Below are 19,346 nucleotides of genomic sequence, written 5' to 3' on the forward strand. Positions count from 1 at the left end.
TGTGGGGCGTGCAGGAGGCAGCCGATCAATGATTCTCTCTCATCACTGATGTTTCTACCTCTCCCTCCCTCTCCCTATACACACACACTCTGGTGAGAATTAACAAAAAAATGTGAAATAATAAGTACAGCCATCTAAAAAGGGAGAAAGGGAGGGAGGGAAGGAGAGAGGAAAAACAACTTGGAGGTAACAAAAAATATACAAGGCAAAGAAAACTAAAACACACACATAATACATATATCAGAGGTAGAAGGCAGTGATTCCACACAGTAAAAATAGGTGTAAAAAAAGAAGGGATTTATGAATTTGGTTTCGCACCAAATATTAGGATTGCTGAAGAAGAAACACACGAGGCCAAAACGGGTACAGAATTATAAATGCATTAGGTCATCTGGATAACCAAATGGGTTGAGCTCCAAAATGGCACCAGCACGCAGGCATGGGGAGTCAGAGGTTTTAAAGGCATTGGCTTTTTCTGGGTGGAGAATTCTCTGGGCTGGTCCTGAGGGGAAAGATAATGGTCTTAGCAAGTGGAATGTTGTCTTAGCAAGTGGAATGTGGTCTAAGCTAAAGGGAATGTAGGTTGTGAAGTGGTCTAAAGGTCAGTTCCCAAGGGAGGGGGTGTGGATTCATTTATTTGATCAGACTTAACATATACTATAAATACAATTATGTAAAATCTATTTCATATGGACAGTGAACAAAGGAAATATACACAGAAGAAATATTTTGTTACAATGAGGACATGTATTTTTAAATGTATTTTAAATTATCCTTATTATGTATGTAAATTAAGATTAAAAATCTTTGCTCACCCTTCCAACACCCCCAAGTACCTGCAGAATAAAGTCCAAACTTTCCAAATCCTATGATGCCTCCCCACGACCTTAAGACCTTACAGGATTCTAAACAGGAGGTTTTAGTTTGTTCTGCCTGCTCAACTGCCACTTCCTGACTCTACTCTCCCCCAACCGCATTCCAACCAGACCAACCACCTTCCTCCGGAGTCTTCTTGAGGTGCCCTCAGCTTCCAGCAACTATTTCCACCCTACCCCAAACTCCTTCTCCCCTGCACATGAAACCATGGTAATGTTAGGGGCAAAAATTGAATATTGGAGACTAGCTATAATGATAAGAAATGTTAATCGTGCAATGTTAACCATGATTGTTTTGTTCTGGTTAAAGAATGCACATTCCAACCTGGCTGGGAGGGGGACCTGGGAGCTCACCTGGAAATTCAGCCCATTCTCTACCGCTGGGAGCTGCCAGTTATCATGGAAAGATTAACAACCAGAGGCACCAGCCCTTTGCATACACCGAGGCTTTGGCAAACCTCAGCCCACATTGCCTGTAAACTGCCCACTTTGCATACCCATTCTTACCTCTTTTGCCTACTCCCCCATGTAATCTTTGTCCTTCTACCCAATATAAACAGCTGACTTATTGGGGGGGGGCAGTGGGTGGTAGCAGATTTTGTGGATGACCTGCTGCTCTCCCATACTGCTTGCATTATTGGAATAAACACTCATATATGATTCAATGCTGCTTCTGATTAATTGGCTCAAGTAATGACAGGAAGCCCAGAGCCATTGATTGTCCGATCTCAGTAATGCTTATCAATGAGCTGTAGTTGAGTTATCACTTGGTTTAGGAGCCTTTTCTCAGAGTAGAGAAACTATAATCCTGGGGCCTGGCCACACACAGCAGACCCTTTAAGCTTTGTTCAGCATTAAGGGAGGCTGGGTAGGATAGTAACTGTAATGTCTCCTCTTTCAGGAAGCCTTCCTGATTTCTCTACCACCACCACCATTCCAGGAGCAGATAAATTCTCCTTCGTTCGGATCATCATAGCACTTATGTGGCTTCCTCGAGTGAATCACTTTTCCTCTCTCTAACTCAGTTTCCTCACCTGTAAAATGAAGGCAATAATGATACTTATCTCACCAGGTTACTGTGAGGATTAAATCAGGATATATTTACAACACCCCACGTCAAGCTCATGCTAAATACCCAATAAAAGGAAGCCGTTGTGGTGATTATTTTGACACCTTAATGACATTTGTCTTACTTGTCTCATATTGCACCATGTACATATTTCACCTCCCCAATTAGATTGCAAACTCTCTGTGGGCAGGGGCGCATATCTTGTTTATCTTTGTATATTCCATAGTGCATGGCACACTGTCTGTCCACAGTGGGCTTTTAACAAATCATTCTTGAATGTGCACAACAAGCACACTCAGAGGCCATGCGCATGTGTAGGTGTGTGCACACACTCAGGGCACACCGATGCCAATACATTTTTCTGTCCTCATCTTGGCGGACATTCTGGTCTGTAGCATTCCACATCACCGGTCATTCTCCAGCTATGACTCCTGTGATCTCTCTCTTGGATTTCCACCTACCCCTCTGGCAACTACTTCAGACTCCTTCAAGCCCCAACCCCTCCCCCACTTGCCCTTAAATGCCTGCGTTCCCCGTGGTGCCATCTCAGCCCTGTTCTTCTCCCTTTGGACACTGTTGCGTGACCTCGTCTAAACCACAGATACACACGGGAGATGTATGAAGACGTCACCAGCCTAGCCCTCCCTCCTGACCGCTAGACCTACAAAACCTGGGCGGCATCCTGCCCTCCTTCCTGCACCTCCCTCCCAGGCGATCACAAGTCCCATGGCTTCTTTTGCCTGGCACGGTAACAGGGTCAGCTCAGACCCGCCCCCCCCCCCCCCACACACACACACACACACAACACACACACATTTTTCACTTGGGCCCTGTAGTCAGGTTCTCCTCTGTTCTCTCAGCGGCTGCGAGTGTGCTCTCCTCGGTTGGGCTTCCTGCTGAAACCCTGTCACTGTGGATGAAGGGGTGTGTGCCTGAAGAGGTATATGATGACTCAACTGTAGGCCCTTTAAGATCTGGCCATGCTGCCTCCTTCTACAACCTCATCTGGCACCACTCACAGGTCCCCTTCCCACAAACCAGCCTAGGTTACTGAGAGCCACCCAGGAGAGTCGTGCCATTTCATTCCTCTGTGTCCACTACTTGCTGTTCCTTCTTCCCAGAACACTCTTCCCTGTATTCTTCTCCAGCGACCCCCAAACCCCTGGTCACTCTCTAAACTCATCTCAAGTGACGCCTCCTCCAGGAAGCCTTTGCTGAACCCCTCGGATGGAGGCCCCTTATCTGGTTCCCCCAGGCTCTCCCACAGCTCAGCCAAGGTTAAGCCACCAGGGCCTCACCCAGGACTGGATTTGCAGATAAGCTGCAGCGCTGGAAGCCGGCCTGAGAGCTGGGGTCTGAATCACAGATGAGCTCTAATTTTTCCCCTCAGAGGAGCAAACATGCTCAGCTCGGAGCAAGTCCCGAGGCTACACTTGACCCGCAGACCCCGGAGCCTGCTGGAGGGGCCCGAGCGCTGATGGGGGTGGGGCCCCCCAGGAAGAGGTCCTGGCGGGGTGGGGAAGAAGGCGGGGCCGGAGGCTGTGCTAGTCGGTGTCCCGGAGCTGGGACGGAAGTTGCCAAGTACAGTTACTTTCAGTTTTGTTTCTCTTGCAGGCACCTTGCCGCAGCCGTGTCCAGGCCTCGGCCCCCCACTCCTGGTGCTGGAGCCCAAGGTCAGCTGAGGCCAGGTAAGGAGAGGCAGGGGGAGGGGAGCTGAAGGAAGAGCTAAACTGTAGGGAGTTGGGGGAAGGGAGAGAGCGCACGGGAGGAAGGGGAAGGGAGGGGGGAGGCGGGGAGAGGGACCCGGAAGTCAGGAGGAGAGGGGAGGCTGGGCGGGAGCACCCCCACTTCACCCCACGGGACCAAGGTCTGAGGCTTCCCTGGGAAAGACCCCTTCCCACTCTCTGAGCTCTGTCCCCAGCCCCCACTTTCCGGAAGTTTGGGGGAAATTCCCTAAGTCCCTACAGTAATTTCACAGCCACTGTGCTGGGAGCTGGGGGGATCCCCAGATGAGCCTCACGCCTCTCAGACCCTTCAGAGGCTTCTAGGAGAGCAGAGGGCCTCTTGCAGCAGGAAAGACTGAAAGAAGAGGACTCTAGGACAACGATGGCGAACCTATGACACGCGTGTCAGAGGTGACATGCGAACTCACTTTTTTGGTTGATTTTTCTTTGTTAAATGGCATTTAAATATATAAAATAAATATCAAAAATATAAGTCTTTGTTTTACTATGGTTGCAAATATCAAAAAATTTCTATATGTGACGCGGCACCAGAGTTAAGTTAGGGTTTTTCAAAATGCTGACACGCAGAGCTCAAAAGGTTCGCCATCACTGGTCTAGGAGTTGAGGCAAAGGCTACTGTGACCCCAGGCCCAGCGGCTGGAAGGAGCGGGCAGGGCAGCCCCTTCCCCTCAGCCTCCCTGCTGCCTGCTCTAGAACCCATTTCAGGAAGTCAGGGCATGAAGTGGGGCCCCCACTGCCCATGAAGCCACCCCCAGGGTCTAGAAGACAGGTGTCTGCCCGGGGGAAATTGGGGCCCTTTGTACTGCCCCAAACGCCAGGAGTCAAGACAGCTCTGCCCACCTGGGCCTTCCACTGTGTCCCCCCAACCCAGCACCTCGGCCCCAGCAGGATTCCCAGGACCTATTCACACAGGGGGCTTGGGTCTCACTTGCCACCAGGCTTGTCGTTACTCTGTTAGCTCTCTGAGGCCAGGGGTTTCTCTTCTCGGTCTTGTCATTTCTTATATCTCTTAACACATGCAAGCAGCACTGACTTTTTTCATATTTGCTGAATGTATGCCAGGAGAAGGGCAGCTCCCTGGCTCACGAGCAAATGGCCAGAGAACTCAGAAGACCAGAAGAAAATTCCTGGCCATTCAGGTGATTCTCCAGTCCTGGTGGGGCTTGAGCATAGGGGGAGAGGCAGGAGGGCAGGCTGGTGGTGTGTTCTGCTAATCCTGACTCTTGGCTTGCAGCATGATGTCCCAGGGGTCCTCACCCTCCCTTCTGGAGGCCCTGAGCAGCGACTTCCTGGCCTGTAAAATCTGCCTGGAGCAGCTGCGGGCACCCAAAACCTTGCCCTGCTTGCATACCTATTGCCAGGACTGCCTCGCCCAGCTGGCCGAGGACGGCCACCTCCGATGCCCTGAGTGCCGCGAAACCGTGCCAGTGCCACCAGCTGGCGTGGCCGCCTTCAAGACCAACTTCTTTGTCAATGGGCTCCTGGATTTGGTGAGGGCTCGGGCTGGTGGAGACCTGCATGCAGGAAAGCCAGCCTGTGCGCTGTGCCCCCTGATGGGGGGTGCCAGTGCCGGGGGGCCAGCCACAGCCCGGTGCCTAGACTGTGCTGATGACCTGTGCCAGGCCTGTGCCGATGGGCACCGCTGCACCCGACAGACTCACACCCACCGAGTGGTGGACCTGGTGGGCTACAGGGCAGGGTGGTATGACGAGGAGGCCCGGGAGCGCCAGGCAGCCCAGTGCCCCCAGCACCCAGGCGAGGCCCTGCGCTTCCTGTGCCAGCCCTGTTCCCAGCTACTGTGCCGTGAGTGTCGCCTGGATCCCCACCTGGATCACCCCTGCCTGCCCCTGGCTGAAGCTGTGCGTGCCCGGAGACCAGGCCTGGAGGAGTTACTAGCAGGCGTGGACAAGAACCTGGCCAAGCTAGAGGCTGCCCGGATGGTGGAAAAGGAAGCCTTAGCCCGCCTGCGGGAGCAAGCGGCCAGGGTGGGCACACAGGTGGAGGAGGCTGCTGAGGGGCTTCTCCGGGCCCTCCTGGCCCAGAAGAAGGAGGTGCTGGGGCAGCTGCGGGCCCACGTGGAGGCTGCTGAGGAGGCTGCTCGGGAAAGGCTGGGAGAGCTGGAGAGCCGGGAGCAGGTGGCCCGGGCCGCGGCTGCCTTTGCCCGTCGGGTGCTCAGCCTCGGTCGCGAGGCCGAGATCCTCTCGCTGGAGGGGGCGATTGCCCAGAGGCTCCGGCAGCTGCAGGGTTGTCCCTGGATGCCTGGACCAGCCCCCTATCTGCTGCCCCAGCTGGAGCTCCATCCTGGGCTCCTGGACAAGAACAGCCACCTGCTGTGGCTCTCCTTTGAGAATCAGCAGTCCCAGAAGGACAGTGGGAAAGATGGAGCTGGGAGCCAGGGAGGTGAGGAAGGCCAGAGCCCCAGAGAGGATGGAGCCAAGATGGAGAGACAAGGTGCCGCCCAGCCCCAGAGTAGGGATGGAGCCCAGACCCCAAAAGAGGACAGAGCCCAGCTGCCCCAGGAAAATGGAGCCCAGACCCCAAAGACAGACAGAGCCCAGGCCCCGAGAGAAGGCAGATCGCAGATGCCTCAAGAGGATGGAGAAGTCCAGACTGCAGGGGGCGGCAGATCCAACAAGAAGAGGAAATTCAAAGGCAGGCTCAAGTCCATTTCCCGGGAGCCCAGCCCTGCGCCCGGGCCCAACCTGGAGGGCTCTGGCCTCCTCCCCAGGCCCATCTTTTCCTGCAGCTTTCCCACTCGGATGCCTGGAGACAAGCGGTCTCCCCGGATCACTGGGCTCTGTCCCTTTGGCCCCCGGGAGATCCTGGTGGCTGATGAGCAGAACAGGGCTCTGAAGCGCTTCTCCCTTAATGGCGACTACAAAGGCGCTATCCCTGTCCCCGAGGGCTGCTCCCCGTGCAGCGTGGCCGCCTTGCAGGGTGCGGTGGCCTTCTCAGCTGGGGCTCGGCTGTACCTCATCAGCCCCGACGGTGAGGTGCAGTGGCGCCGGGCACTGAGCCTGTCCCAGGCCAGCCATGCGGTGGCTGCCATGCCGAGTGGGGACCGGGTGGCTGTCAGTGTGTCGGGCCACGTGGAGGTGTACAACATGGAAGGCAGTCTGGCCACCCGCTTCATCCCTGGGGGCAAGGCCAACCGAGGCCTTCGGGCACTGGTGTTTCTGACCACCAGTCCCCAGGGCAATTTTGTGGGGTCAGATTGGCAGCAGAATAGTGTGGTAGTCTGTGATGGGCTGGGTCAGGTGATTGGGGAGTATGGAGGACCAGGCTTGCATGGCTGCCAGCCAGGCTCCGTGTCTGTGGATAAGAAGGGCTATATTTTTTTGACCCTCCGAGAGGTCAACAAGGTGGTGATCCTGGATCCGAAGGGGTCATTGCTAGGCGACTTCCTGACAGCCTATCATGGCCTGGAAAAGCCCCGGGTGACCACCATGGTGGACGGCAGGTACTTGGTCGTGTCCCTCAGTAATGGGACCATCCACATCTTTCGGGTCCGCTCTCCTGACAGTTAAAGGACTGGGACTGGGGTGGAACTGGGTGGGATTGGGGAGGGAGTGGGGCAGGGTTATCACGGGAGGTGGTGGACGAGGCATTTTCCCAGAGGGCAGGTGTTGGCAACCTTTCCATGTAACGTGCCACACTGCCAACCCCTTTTTGGGTGTGCAGAGCTAGGGACCAAGGCTTGGGGCATGACCAAAGTTCTCAGAAGCAGAGGAGGAGGAGGGACTGGCAGGGTGCTGGGAGTTAACCACCTCCTGCTTTTGGTGGGTGACTGCCCCCACCATCACCGCCACCCCCTCTGCTAAGTCTCTGAGATTGGTAAGCTTGTCCTAATCTGCATTCTTCAAACAATTCCTGGTGGAGGAGCCCAGCGGGAGTCTTGGGGAGGCGGGCAGAAGTCCTCCGAGCCCACAAGGTCTCAGGGTGTGTCAGGCACATGCCTCTGAAAGGGCTGAGAACTGGCTCTCCCCGGATTGGGACAGGGACACGCCAGGTCGGAAGAGGCCTGGGATTTCGAAACGGCAGTGAACGGCCTCTCCCGCAGCCGTGGGCAGGAGTGCAGGCTGCTCTGGTAGTGGCGTCCCCCGTGCAGTAGGGCGTGGGCTGCATGGGCTACCAAGTGCAGGGCCAGCCCAGACTAAGAGGGGTCTACCTCGAAGTCCACAAAGAGAATGTGCTGCTGGAAGACAGCCTGGCAGGGTCAGCGTCCGATACCCGGGGTTCTGAGTGTGAGAGAAGGGACCCCAGGTGCCCCTGCCACCTCTGAGCCAAGACTTATGTAGGATCTCTTCTGTGTTGATATCTGTACATTTCCTGGAGTCTATTTTTAGTTTCCTCTTAGTTTTCCAGCAAAATTCCTTTGGAGAAATGTTGGCTTTCATTGGCTGAACTAAGGGGTGAGGGAATGTGTCCTTCGGTAGCCCACCCTAGAGGCCTGCTGTGGGACTGGGGAGACAATGGCTGGAAACCCTAAGAAGTTGGTAGTGGGGCTAGGATGGTGGAGGAGTGAAAACCGGAGTGAGGACCTTGGAGGTGAACCACAGCCACTGGTTCTTTGCATAGGTCATGGCAGTGGTGGAACTGAGGTGGACGTGTTTAGCCAGGGGCTGTCGAGAGATGACCTAAGGGAATCGTAATGTTAGGATCATGGACAATGGAGTGTTCGAGGGAACCAGGGGAATTAGGACAAGTCCAAATCGAAAGCGCAGAGCATGGAGGAGGGGACGTATTGCTTGTTTATTGACGTGATGGGGGAAATCTTCAAGGCCAGGTGAACAGATTCAATTATATAAAAATTGAAATGTGTACAGCAAAGAACGAAGATTTAAAAAACCAGTAAGATGAGAAAACTGCATATGTAGAATTGATCTGAGTAAGAGCTGAGCCTGCGTATATGCAGTGACCAACATATCTTACTTGGTCAGAGGACCAAATAGGCTGTGTGCCCAGGAGGAAACGTGCACAGGCCAAGACTACTAAGCAAAACGATTTTTAAAAGTCAGCCGCTTTCATGTGTCAGAAATACATTTTTAAGATATGTCGTGGAGAAACAGACTCCTGGCACTATAAAATGGTGCTTCCTGGAGAGAATTTTAGCAATACTTGACAAGAGTACAAAAAAAAAAAAAATGACTGTAAAACTCAGTTATCTCACTTTGGGGAATACGTTCTGGGAAAATAATTCTAAAGAAAAAAAGTATTTGCACAGAGGTATTTGTGGCCACCCTATAAATTACAGTCTTGACTGGAAACTGCTCAGCTGTGGGGGACAGCTAAGTAGATTGTGGTCTGTTAGGACAATGAGCTACTGCCTTCATATATGATAACTATGAAAACTATTTACAAGACTATGTTGTGTGATGTAATCACAAGGCAAAAAAGAATTTGGATTATGATCACATGGTGATCGCAACAAGGTGAAAGCATGTCTGAATCATTACCAAGTGGAAATAGGTTCAAAATATGTAAATAGTCAGTGATTTGGGAGATTGGGTTCTTTCTGAGTTATTTTGTGCTGTTGTTACTCATATATGCACATTACTACTTAGGTATTTTTGTCCATTAAGTAACATATGCTTGAATATTTACTTTAAAAATACACCTCTATTAATGATATTCAAGAATAGCTACTGGATTTGCGAATGGATATGTCTCTTAGCACAAATGAGACTGTTCTGATAGAAGAGGGGCAGGAGTCAGGGGGAGAGTACCAGCTGGCCGGGCGTGGCAGGGAGAAAGGCCATCAGAGCAGGGGTCTATTTGGTGACTGACCAAGGAACCCTCTATGGGAAGGGTTACCAAGGTCAGTGATCCCTTAAGGGAGATCATTGTGGAGTGCTCAGAAGGCAGGGGAAGGTCTTGTTGAGTTTGCCAACCAATTCAGACCAACTGGAAACCAAGTGGTGGTTCTAAGGAACCAACTAGTGTAGGATGAATTGCATTGGTGGGAGGGTCTGTCTTTGCAGCTCTGTCTGCAGAGTTAACAAAATGATGGCTCATAGTTGGTGCTCGGTCACACGTGTGAAATGAATTAATACCTGTGAAAGGGGATGGGACAGTGGTAAGCTACCAGAGATTTGCCACCTTAAATGACATAGCCCTATCCAACCAAGTTGTCCAAAACCTTGGCTTATGGGAAATCTCCAGCAGGAGGACACTGTGGACACAGTCCACCATATGCTTGGGGAGGGGACAGTGGGGAGGCGTGGCCCAGCTCCCAGTCGCAAAAGAGTTGAGATTGGGGTGTCCTGCTTATGTGTGTGGAGGGGGACCTGGGGATCATACATCTTCAGGTTGGAGCAGCAGCTCTACAGAGCTGTATAGGAAGCATATGCCGAGCACCTGGCTGGTGAAATGGCTCCAGCCAAGCGGCTCACCCAGGAGGCAAACCAGGAATAGAGACCTTTAGAAAGGAAGTGCCACCTGCCTACAAGAAGAAACCCTGATGCTCCAGACATACAGGAGCCACGTGACTTTCCCGGAAGCTGTACGCATCTCGGAAAGCCAGGCATTGGAAGATTGACAGAAATTCTAAATTTTCCTCATTAAAGGGTAGGGGTGGGAAGGCACAGAACACTGGCAAAATATGAAATAGATGGGGAGTATCGCATTGAGCCAACTTAGAGATAAAATCCCCAGCATCTTAACTGTGACCTGGGAATCTTAACGAAACCCACAGAAAGCACCACTCAGCAGCGAGGGAAAGAGCTCTTGGTTAAACTACAGATCTTAAGCAATCAGGAACATTGTGAAAGATATGCCCCCATCCCCACTGGACCACGACAGTTAACTTGGCCCTTCATCCCTTTTCCTGTTTGGAACTCTCCAGCGGGTGCATGTACTGTGAGAGGAGAACGCCGTTCATTCCGGTAGGGAGAAAGGGAGCAGAAAACCTCTTTCATATACTAGTACTTTGCACCTAAAAAAGTGAATGAAGAAGCAGAGACCTGGGTTGAGTACTGGCTCTTCCACTTAATAACTATATCTTGGTCTAGCTCCCTAACCTCTCTGCACCTCAGTTTCTACATCAGTTAAGTGGGGCTAATACGACCCACCATGCCCACCTCACAGGGTTGTGAGGACTGGGTGAGAAGTAGAATTATTTGTATTTTGTATGCCATAAAGCTCAAATCCGAGGTATTGGTTAGAAAAACGTTCAGCTCACTTGTACTAACATAATACTCTTAACATCAGTGTAAGCTTGAATGGGATGTTATGTGCACATATTGCAGGTAAAAGCTCAACATCAGTGTAGAGCGGTTACCTTTTCCTTTGGAGAAGACTTTTATTTTGCATTCCAGCAGTTATTTGAAGATGCCATGTACTATAACACAACCGTGACTATAGGAGCAGAAGGGACCAATGGCCAGCTTGCTAAAATGCAATGGTATTCCTAAAAGCCAGCTGAGAACCAGACTGTACTAATGAAGGACTGATAACTATAGATTCCTAGAGGTTCAAAATGGCGAGAGTGGCCTAATCTCTTGATAATCTAGAGAAAATATAATTTGGGAGGGAATAGCTCTCCTTTCATTGTAGTCTTATTATTACTGTGTCTATAAAGCCATGCTATATAATAAATATACAGAGATAAAGTTCCACAGGGGCAGAAGTCCAAGAGAGAAGGCAGATCTTCCAAGAAAATTGGTGAGGTCGGTGACCTGAGCTGGGTAGGTGGGTGTCAAGATCAAGGGACTTGACCATCTCTCCTTGGCAGGTCAGCTGGGAGCTAGAATTATCCCATAAATTAAATGGGAGACTGGACAAGGGTCCAGAGTTCTGTTTTGGGGAGAATGCAGTCTTGGACTAGCTGGGGCAGAGAGCTACCAGGGAGAGCACGCGAAAATGTTCCTTGCAAGAGGAAGACCAAGTTCTGATGCAGGTTTAGGAAGATTGGTAACTTGACCAGAGGTAGCAGAACCATCCTACCCAACTGGTTGGTGAGTATAGTTTAGTTAAATGGATCAGGACAAAAGCAAAAAAGGATCTTTGAGGGACCACAGATGCCTTTGGTTGCAGGAGTGGATAAGGTGCAGCAGGGTGGGGGTGGGCCTCACCTGAAGCCCCAGGTGAGGAATCTTTGGGACCAAATAGAGAAGGGCCTGTGTATAAAGAGGCGATCAGGAAGTAGCCTTGGGGAGGTTTTAGAAGGCCGCCTGACTTGTCTCAGGAGAACATTTGAACTGGTTGGTGTATCAGCCAAGAGAGGGTTGAAATTGTTAGTGGGGCTTCGTTATCTATGGTGTCAGCCCAGGAAATTTCTTTTAGTTGAAATGGGCTGAAAACTGTGCTGTAAACTCTCATTCCTTCAGTTGTGTTTATATCTTTATCCTGTTGCTGAATAAATTCTTTTTAAAATTTTGAACCTTTTCTCAGGTGGTTCATGAGTATGGGGGACTGTTAACACCCAGGCCCTGATGGCAAAGGGAAAATATATCATGGCCACCCCTGTTGTAGCTCCAAAGATGCCAACCCAGTACTTGGGAGGCATAGTCACCATCTGTGGTCCCGCCCTTGTCCTGGGCCACTCCTGCTTGTAGCAGAGGGGCCCTCTAGGCAAAAAGGTGTACCTTCCAGGCTAACGCTTGGTGGGAGCCAGCAGGTGATCTGGCCCAGCCGGACTGCACACATGAATGCTCAGGTGAGGTATGACTGGGTGATGAGCCCGGGTCAGGGTGGCTGTGCCCACTACTGATCTCTGCTGGCGTTCTGTTTGGGGGAAACCAAATGAACATCGTGAATACCTTCTAGCATGCTGCATTTGCAAGCTCACAGTGGCCCCTGCAGGGCTGGGAGGTGTCAGGCTGTAGGAATAATCTGCCGGCTGGCATAACCCACCCTCCCTCCTCTGATCTGTCTCCAAAGCCTCTTGCCCCCCCCCCCACCCCCCATTCTCCTGCCCCTCCCCTCTGAGTGTCCTGAGCAGGAAGAAGAAAGACCTCAGGTCCTCATTTCTAATTCACACAGCCCCAGGCTCCCATCTAATGGAGCACCCACCTCCCTGTGCTTTTCACCCATGACTTCCAGCAGCCTCAACCCCTACAAAGTAGGAACATTAACATTATTTGACAGACAAGGACACGGAAGTCTGGCGAGACTTGCTCATGCGAAGTAGATTTAGATTCTGACTCCAAAGCTGACCTTCCAAACAGCTCTAAATCCTGAGCATGTGTCTCCTGTTTCCTTGTTCGCCGATTAGATGAACAAAATGAGATCGGAGGTTCTTTCCTGAGCTGACAGACCAGACCCTGTCGCTATAATAGGTCCAGAATCCAGACCCAAGTAGGGAAGCTCAGGGATACCCCTACGCATCCCACTGCTGTCTTGTGCTCCCTGTCAGGGCCCCCCAAGATGAAGATGGAATGACAAGTGAGGGGAGAATGTTTTGAGAGGCTTGGTGGGGGAACAGGAGGTGTGGATCAGGGCCCACTGCTGCCTGGTGACAGCCTGAATAAGAATTCCACAATTCATCATCTAATGACTCAGCCTGCTTTGGAGCTGCGCCTCTGCGAACCCCAGGGAGCATGACTCAGCAGCTGAGGGGGCCGGGTGCAGGCGAGATCACCGTGGTCCATGTGAGCGGTGACTGTGGAGAGAACGGTCTGTTCCCAGCTCCAAACCCCAAGGTGGCGTGTCTGCTTCTGTGGTCAGACACACACGGCCTGGGCTTCCTAGCCATGTGGCCAAGCCGCCCGCAGGCCTGGGTCTCTCCTCTGCATTCAAGAAGCCACCGCCCTGGAGACATCAGGGCCACCTCCTTTCCCACAGCTGTGGGATCTGCAGCAAGGGGCCCCTCTCCCTTCACTGCTCTTCCAGGATCAGGCCGGCCTTCAAACAAGGGCAGCAGAGGCCACACTAAAGGGTGGGGAGGCCTATAAACATCACAGGCTGGGCACACAACTGGATAGATGGTCACAGCATCCCTTCCCGCTCTGAGGGGGTGGGGTGAGATGGGGGATCCCAGGCCTTGATTTTGCTCAAAGCCCAACTTAGAAAATATCTCTCCCCCCTCAGAAATAACAATGCGTATTTTCCCTCCCTTCAATACTAAATTAGGGAAATCCATCAACTTACCAGAAGAAAACAGCCAAAGAAAGCTGCGGTGGAACAGCCCCAAGTCCAGGGAGGGGCCGGCACCGTGGGCTGGTGCACACCGTGCCAGGCACACACTGCCCCCTGCTCGCCACCACACCTGCCTGCCCTTCTCCAAGCCTGAGCACATGCAGCAATCTCCTCACCTGCAAGACCCTTCAGGACAGGACCTTCTGAGTCACGGAGAGCATCCCGTAATCAGGTGCCCCATAAATACCTGCTGGTGGAAGGAACACATGAGTGAATCTGCTAAAACCTAGTCACCGGCATTGGTGTCAGATACATTGGGAGGAGACGCAGGCACGGCCTGTCATCAGGCACGGCCTGAGGCAAAAGAGGTTTATTCTTTTCCTTAGAAGGGAGACATGAATAAGAGTAAACTTACCCACATTCTGGGGGAAAAGGTAATAGTCTCCCTGCTGTACTTTTTCTTTTTCCCACAGCACTCTGACCTCCTAACGTAGCATTCCATTTCATTATTTATCCTGCTTCTTTTTTTTAAAATATATTTTATTGATTTTTTACAGAGAGGAAGTGAGAGGAATAGAGCGTTAGAAACATCAATGAGTGAGAAACATCAACCAGCTGCCTCCTGCACACCCCCCACATATGCCCTTGGCTGGAATCGAACCTGGGACCCTTCAGTCTGCAGGCCAACGCTCTATCCACTGAGCCAAACCGGTCAGGGCTTATCCTGCTTCTTGTTTGTTGTTTGTCTCCTCCCGCAATATCCACCCTGGGGAGATGGCAAGCCCCGGAAGGACAGGACATTTGGCCTGTTTTGTACACTGATATGCCCTCAGAATAGTTCCTGAGATGAGTGAGTGAGTGGATGGTATCTATTGAGCATTTACTCTGAGCCAGGCCCCTCTACCCGCTGTGCACTGTACATGTATCAAACATGTAGTCCCCTCAGAAGTTCTAGGAGGCAGATACTACTCTCATCCCTGGTTTAAAGGTGAGGAAGGTCAGGTTAGAGAGATTATGCAACACAAACAAGATCCCCAGGAGCTGGGCAAGTAGCGGGAGAGAGACCAGCACCAACTGTTGCCGCCAGGGCCAACGCCTCACCACTCCCTGGCGAGGAGCTGCCCAGGAGGCCTTCCAGGAAAGTCACACCCCACATAATCTTTGCTGATTGATGTTTTTCTTTATAACTCTCCCCACCAACCTCCCACGCGAGCCCATTATACCTCCAGAAAATACCTCTGCCCCGAAGCGCAGCTTTTCCTCAGCTGGAAAGACATTTCCTGGTGGGAGAACCTTGGGGGACTGGGGACAGAGAAGGGGACTGAAAACCTGGGCCTGGCTCTCCCTGCCTGGGCTCTGCAGAGCTGGGGTGGGGCTGTGCTGATCCTGCAGCCCACTCCCTCCCACCCCACAGACTGCTTGGGAGGCTGCCAGGCCCAAGCTGGGGAAGGCTGAACTCTTTTCTATGGGTTTCCTGCTGCCTGCAGCTGAGCTAGAACATAGGGAGGTCCTGCCCACCCCAAGGCACAGAGCTCCAAGGCACTGTCTCCTCCCCAGGCTGGCTCTGCAGGGCCGGAGCAGAGAGAGCCAGGCCAGGCTCCCAGTCCCCTTCTCTGCCCCTGAGCCTCTGTGGCTCTCCTGAAAGGAAAAGTCTTTCCAGCTAAAAAGAAGCTGCGCTTTGGGGCAGAGATACCTTTTGGGTGTGGAATGAGGTCATAGGAGCAGGTGGTAGGAAGATAAAAGTGTTCACCGACAAAGGTAATGTGGGCGTGACTTCCCCCGGAAAGCCTCAGGTACAGTGCCTTGCCAAGGAGCAGCAAAGAGGTAGCCCAGGCCAGCAAGAGCTGGCATCGATCTCTGTCCAGCCACTTGCTCCTACTGATCCCTGGAGGAAAGAATGGAGGTCCAGGAACATCAGGGGCAGGGAGAAGGCCGCAGGGCCCGGAGGCCCACACACATATCCACGCTCAGGACACAGAGCGCCCCATTGCCTCCATCCAAGAGCTTGGGGAGGCAGTGAGAGAGGAAGGGGACGGAACTGAGATGTGTGAGCAACAGCTACAGGTGGGTCATCAGGGCAGGCGGAAGCTGGACTGGGGTTTGTCAGGAAGACTGTGTCCCAATGTTGGAGAAGCAGCGCCACGCATCACTCACAGGGTTCTTGCCTGTGGCTGGGGCTGGGCATCTGCACTGGTGTTTAGATGAGGGAAGGAGGAGTAGCTCCGTGATCTGCAAGCAAATGGAGGTGGGGGGCATGCTGTCAGGGTGTTCCCAGGCAGGGCATCCTGCCAGCCTTCATCTCATCGAAGAATCAAGACTGGAATTTCCCTGAAGCTCATTTCCTACCATTTAATCCTCAGTCAAGGAACACAGCTGCCAAGTCTGTCCCTGAAGGGCAAATGCTGGGCGTGGGCAAGGAGCAGAGACCTCCAGGAGGGCCTCCAGGCCCTGTCGACCTCTCCGCCCCAAAGCCCCTCTTCTAACACAGAAGGCATATGAACCTTCCCTCTGGGGTCTTCTCCCCACCCCCCACCCGCCCCGGAAAGGGGTTCAGGCTGAAGAGAGCTGCATTTAATCCCAGCTCTACCACTCACTCCCCAGCTGACCGCTGCACAGGTCACTTAACCTCTCTGAACCCCCAGTCCTTACCTGTGAAGTCCATGCAGTAAAATGCACCACAGGGCTTCCAGGACGAATAAATGCTATAAAGAATGTAAACACGCTCAGCCAGTGCTTGGCTCATCAACATCCATTCATTTCTTCTCCCCTCACCCCGGGGACCATGGGCCTTCTCCTCATGCCTTCTGGAGACCAAACACCCGGGCTGGGCTGTTTCCTTCCGCCCCAAGCACCAATCCATCAGCCTGCCACACAGCCAGTATTTATTGGGCCCTGCCTTTACGTAACCAAGGCAAACGGAAGTGTAAAGATGTCGGGGAAAGACTCAGCCAGCTGGGGAAGGGGGCTGGTCACGTAGACAGCTGGCTTTATGGCGGTGCTCGCTACAGCCCAGCACCTGGTTCTCAACTGTGTGCACATCACGGACACACCGATCTCAGGACTGACTAACAGGAACTGGACACACAGACAACAGCAAAGCGGAATGCAGCTTAGTGATTTACAGAGCGCACAACTCTTCTGGGGACCTCAGAATGTAAGTATTGAGCATAGCATCAGAACAAGGCCAGGGCCGTGGATGCTCTAATGGCTGGATGGCCTGAGGCGCCTGTGCCACCTCAGAACTCACCTGTCCCGAGGCCCGGGCCCTGATGTTTGCAGGACAGGGCGCCAGCTCCTTTGCACAGCACCACGCTGGGTCTCCCTGGGTCCCCCTTACAATGAGAAGGAATAGGCAATGCAGTTATTTTGCTAAAATGCAATCACAATCTTATCTGTCCTCCAAGGTTTCACTCAGGTCTCCTTAATTAGATTTGGGATATTCACAGACAGTCAGTCTCCTAGGGAATGTCTACAGAGGGCTCCTACCCTCCCCTAAACTGGGTTTCTTCCTAACTGAAGTCTCAGGAGGCGACGTTAACTTCAATGTCCATAGCTACCAGACCCCGAGTCCTTCCCACCTGGGGCAGTATTGAGGGACAGGAAGAAACTGTAGACCAAACAGCTCTTACCCCTAAATAGTGTACAATCCGTAAGGAAAACAAAAGGAACACGTGTGATACAATCCAGTGCTAAAGGGTGTGTCTGACCGAGTGGGTCTGATCCTGGGAGTGTTCAACTTCAAAGGCCAGACAGGTTGGGGAGGCCTGGGGGAGGCTGGGAGGCTTTGCGGGGAAGGTGAACGGTAAGCCGCCCAGGGAGGCTCGTGGACAGCTGACTTACTTACATAAGGAAAGCAGGGGAGGTGGCACATCCCAGGGGCCAGAGGTGGTGGGAAGATGGAAATCAGATGGTATAGATGGAGAAGGGACAGATGTGACAGATCAAGACCCCAACCAGTCCAGTATGAACTCCTTCCCAGTTCACCCACACTGCTCCTGCTGGTATTCCCATACGTGCACTGGGCTTGCCAAGAAACTCAGGGAGCCCTGAGCATCCCTCCCCAACAAAACACACACACGCACACTCCTGCCCAGCAGCAGAGCTGTCTGCCTGCTAGGCAGGCAAGCCCTTTCAGAGAGGAAGGGCAGGGAGCCTCTGCCCAAACCCGGAGGGACAGCCTGCGCCTTCCACCTGCTGCGCTGACCATGTGCCTGGTTCAGCCGGAACCCAGCCGAGTGCGCCAGACACAACACAACCTCCTCCCCTCACCTCCGAGCCCCTCTGTCTCCGAAGTGATAACAGGGAGTTCCCGAGTCAGGGGCTTTCCATCCGGGCTCAGCTGCTGCCCCCACCTCCGCCCCCATTTCCCTGAGTGAGCTGCCACCAGCAGCAAACAGGAACAGAATGAAGTTTGCCATGCCGGTTCCTGAATGACCATTTGAGGATCAGGTTCCCCGGAGCCCATCCTGGAAGTTTAGTTCAGGGACCAAACACTTGATACAACCAAAGCAGGATGTTTCCATCAACCCTAGTCAACAGTAGGAGCTCAGAATGAAAAGGGGGTCCCCAAATTTCCTATGCTCCAAAGCCATGGCTGTTCCCTCTGCAGGAGCTAGATCTTGGAAATGAGACAACGGCCTCTCTGCTTCCTGAGCCCGCCCAGTCCTTTGAGAGAGCTGGCCAGTGTGGAGCAAGACAGAAGAGGAGGGTGAGGGCTCTGCCTGCAGGGGCCCTGAGCTCCTGCTGACCCTGGCACTGAGGAGGCTGTCTGGGTCTGGGGCCAACCCCATAGTGTGATGAGCTGGCAGGCCAGTCTGCACCCTGGGAAAGAGGGAGTGGGCCTGAGGGAGCCAGCTGTCGATCTAGGCTGTGAATAACGGGGGCCTCATCACCACCCCAGAGCTGCAGGGGCAGGAGCAGCCGGCACAGGGACTGACTAAGAGCAGTTCCGGGCGGGCGAGTGGGTGATGAGCAGGGAGGCTCCCCCAGGCTCCCACACACAGAGCAAATCCCCAGGCGGGCTCTTTGGTGTCCTGCATTTCCGGGCTCTTCTCCCCACACGACATCTCCCTGCAGGACCGCTTCTCCAGGCTGACATGTCTTCCCCACCCCACCCCTTGGCTGGATGTCTGATCTCAGCTGTCACTCAAGAGGCATCTAGCACAGTCCTTCTTGGGACTCTTTATGGTCATAAACCTCTGTTTTTCTCTGGAACAGGGCCCTGAGTCCCTCCAGGGCCGGAGCCATTAAGCCCAGCCCAGCAGCTTGACATGCCCCACGGGCAGACATCACCATGAAGCAGCTCTCCAGGAACGCTGGCAGATGGTGCTCTTCACAGCGACCGGCACCCTCCCAGGCCCTGGCACAGGTCCGCTCCCACAGGGAGCCTTCCCGTGCAGCTCTTCCGAGGCATTCGAGGCCTGTTCTGGCTCCTCCGGCCCTGAAGGTGGAGACAGTTCCTCCATGCCTTCCCCACCCGCCTCAGAGCCAAGTCTGAAGTCCAAGGTGAGCAGAAAGCCATCCATAGAGATGAACAAAAACTGCTCACTGAGCAAGTGAGTCAAAGGGCAGCCGGGCAAG

The 19,346-nt window shown here is 53.0% G+C and overlaps 1 protein-coding gene across 1 annotated transcript; it reads left to right on the top strand.

Annotated features, from left to right (window-relative positions):
- Positions 1–4,781: 4,781 nt before the first annotated feature.
- On the top strand, positions 4,782–8,814 carry TRIM56 (tripartite motif containing 56; the record flags this gene model as incomplete). Its single annotated transcript, XM_081088582.1, has 2 exons — positions 4,782–4,828; positions 4,924–8,814. The coding sequence occupies 2 exons, from the start codon at positions 4,782–4,784 to the stop codon at positions 7,214–7,216; spliced, it is 2,340 nt and encodes a 779-aa protein (XP_080944708.1). The 3' UTR covers positions 7,217–8,814.
- Positions 8,815–19,346: the final 10,532 nt, after the last annotated feature.

The sequence above is a fragment of the Myotis nattereri genome, assembly GCF_964212035.1.
Source record: "Myotis nattereri genome assembly, chromosome: 4".
Classification (NCBI taxonomy): domain Eukaryota; kingdom Metazoa; phylum Chordata; class Mammalia; order Chiroptera; family Vespertilionidae; genus Myotis; species Myotis nattereri.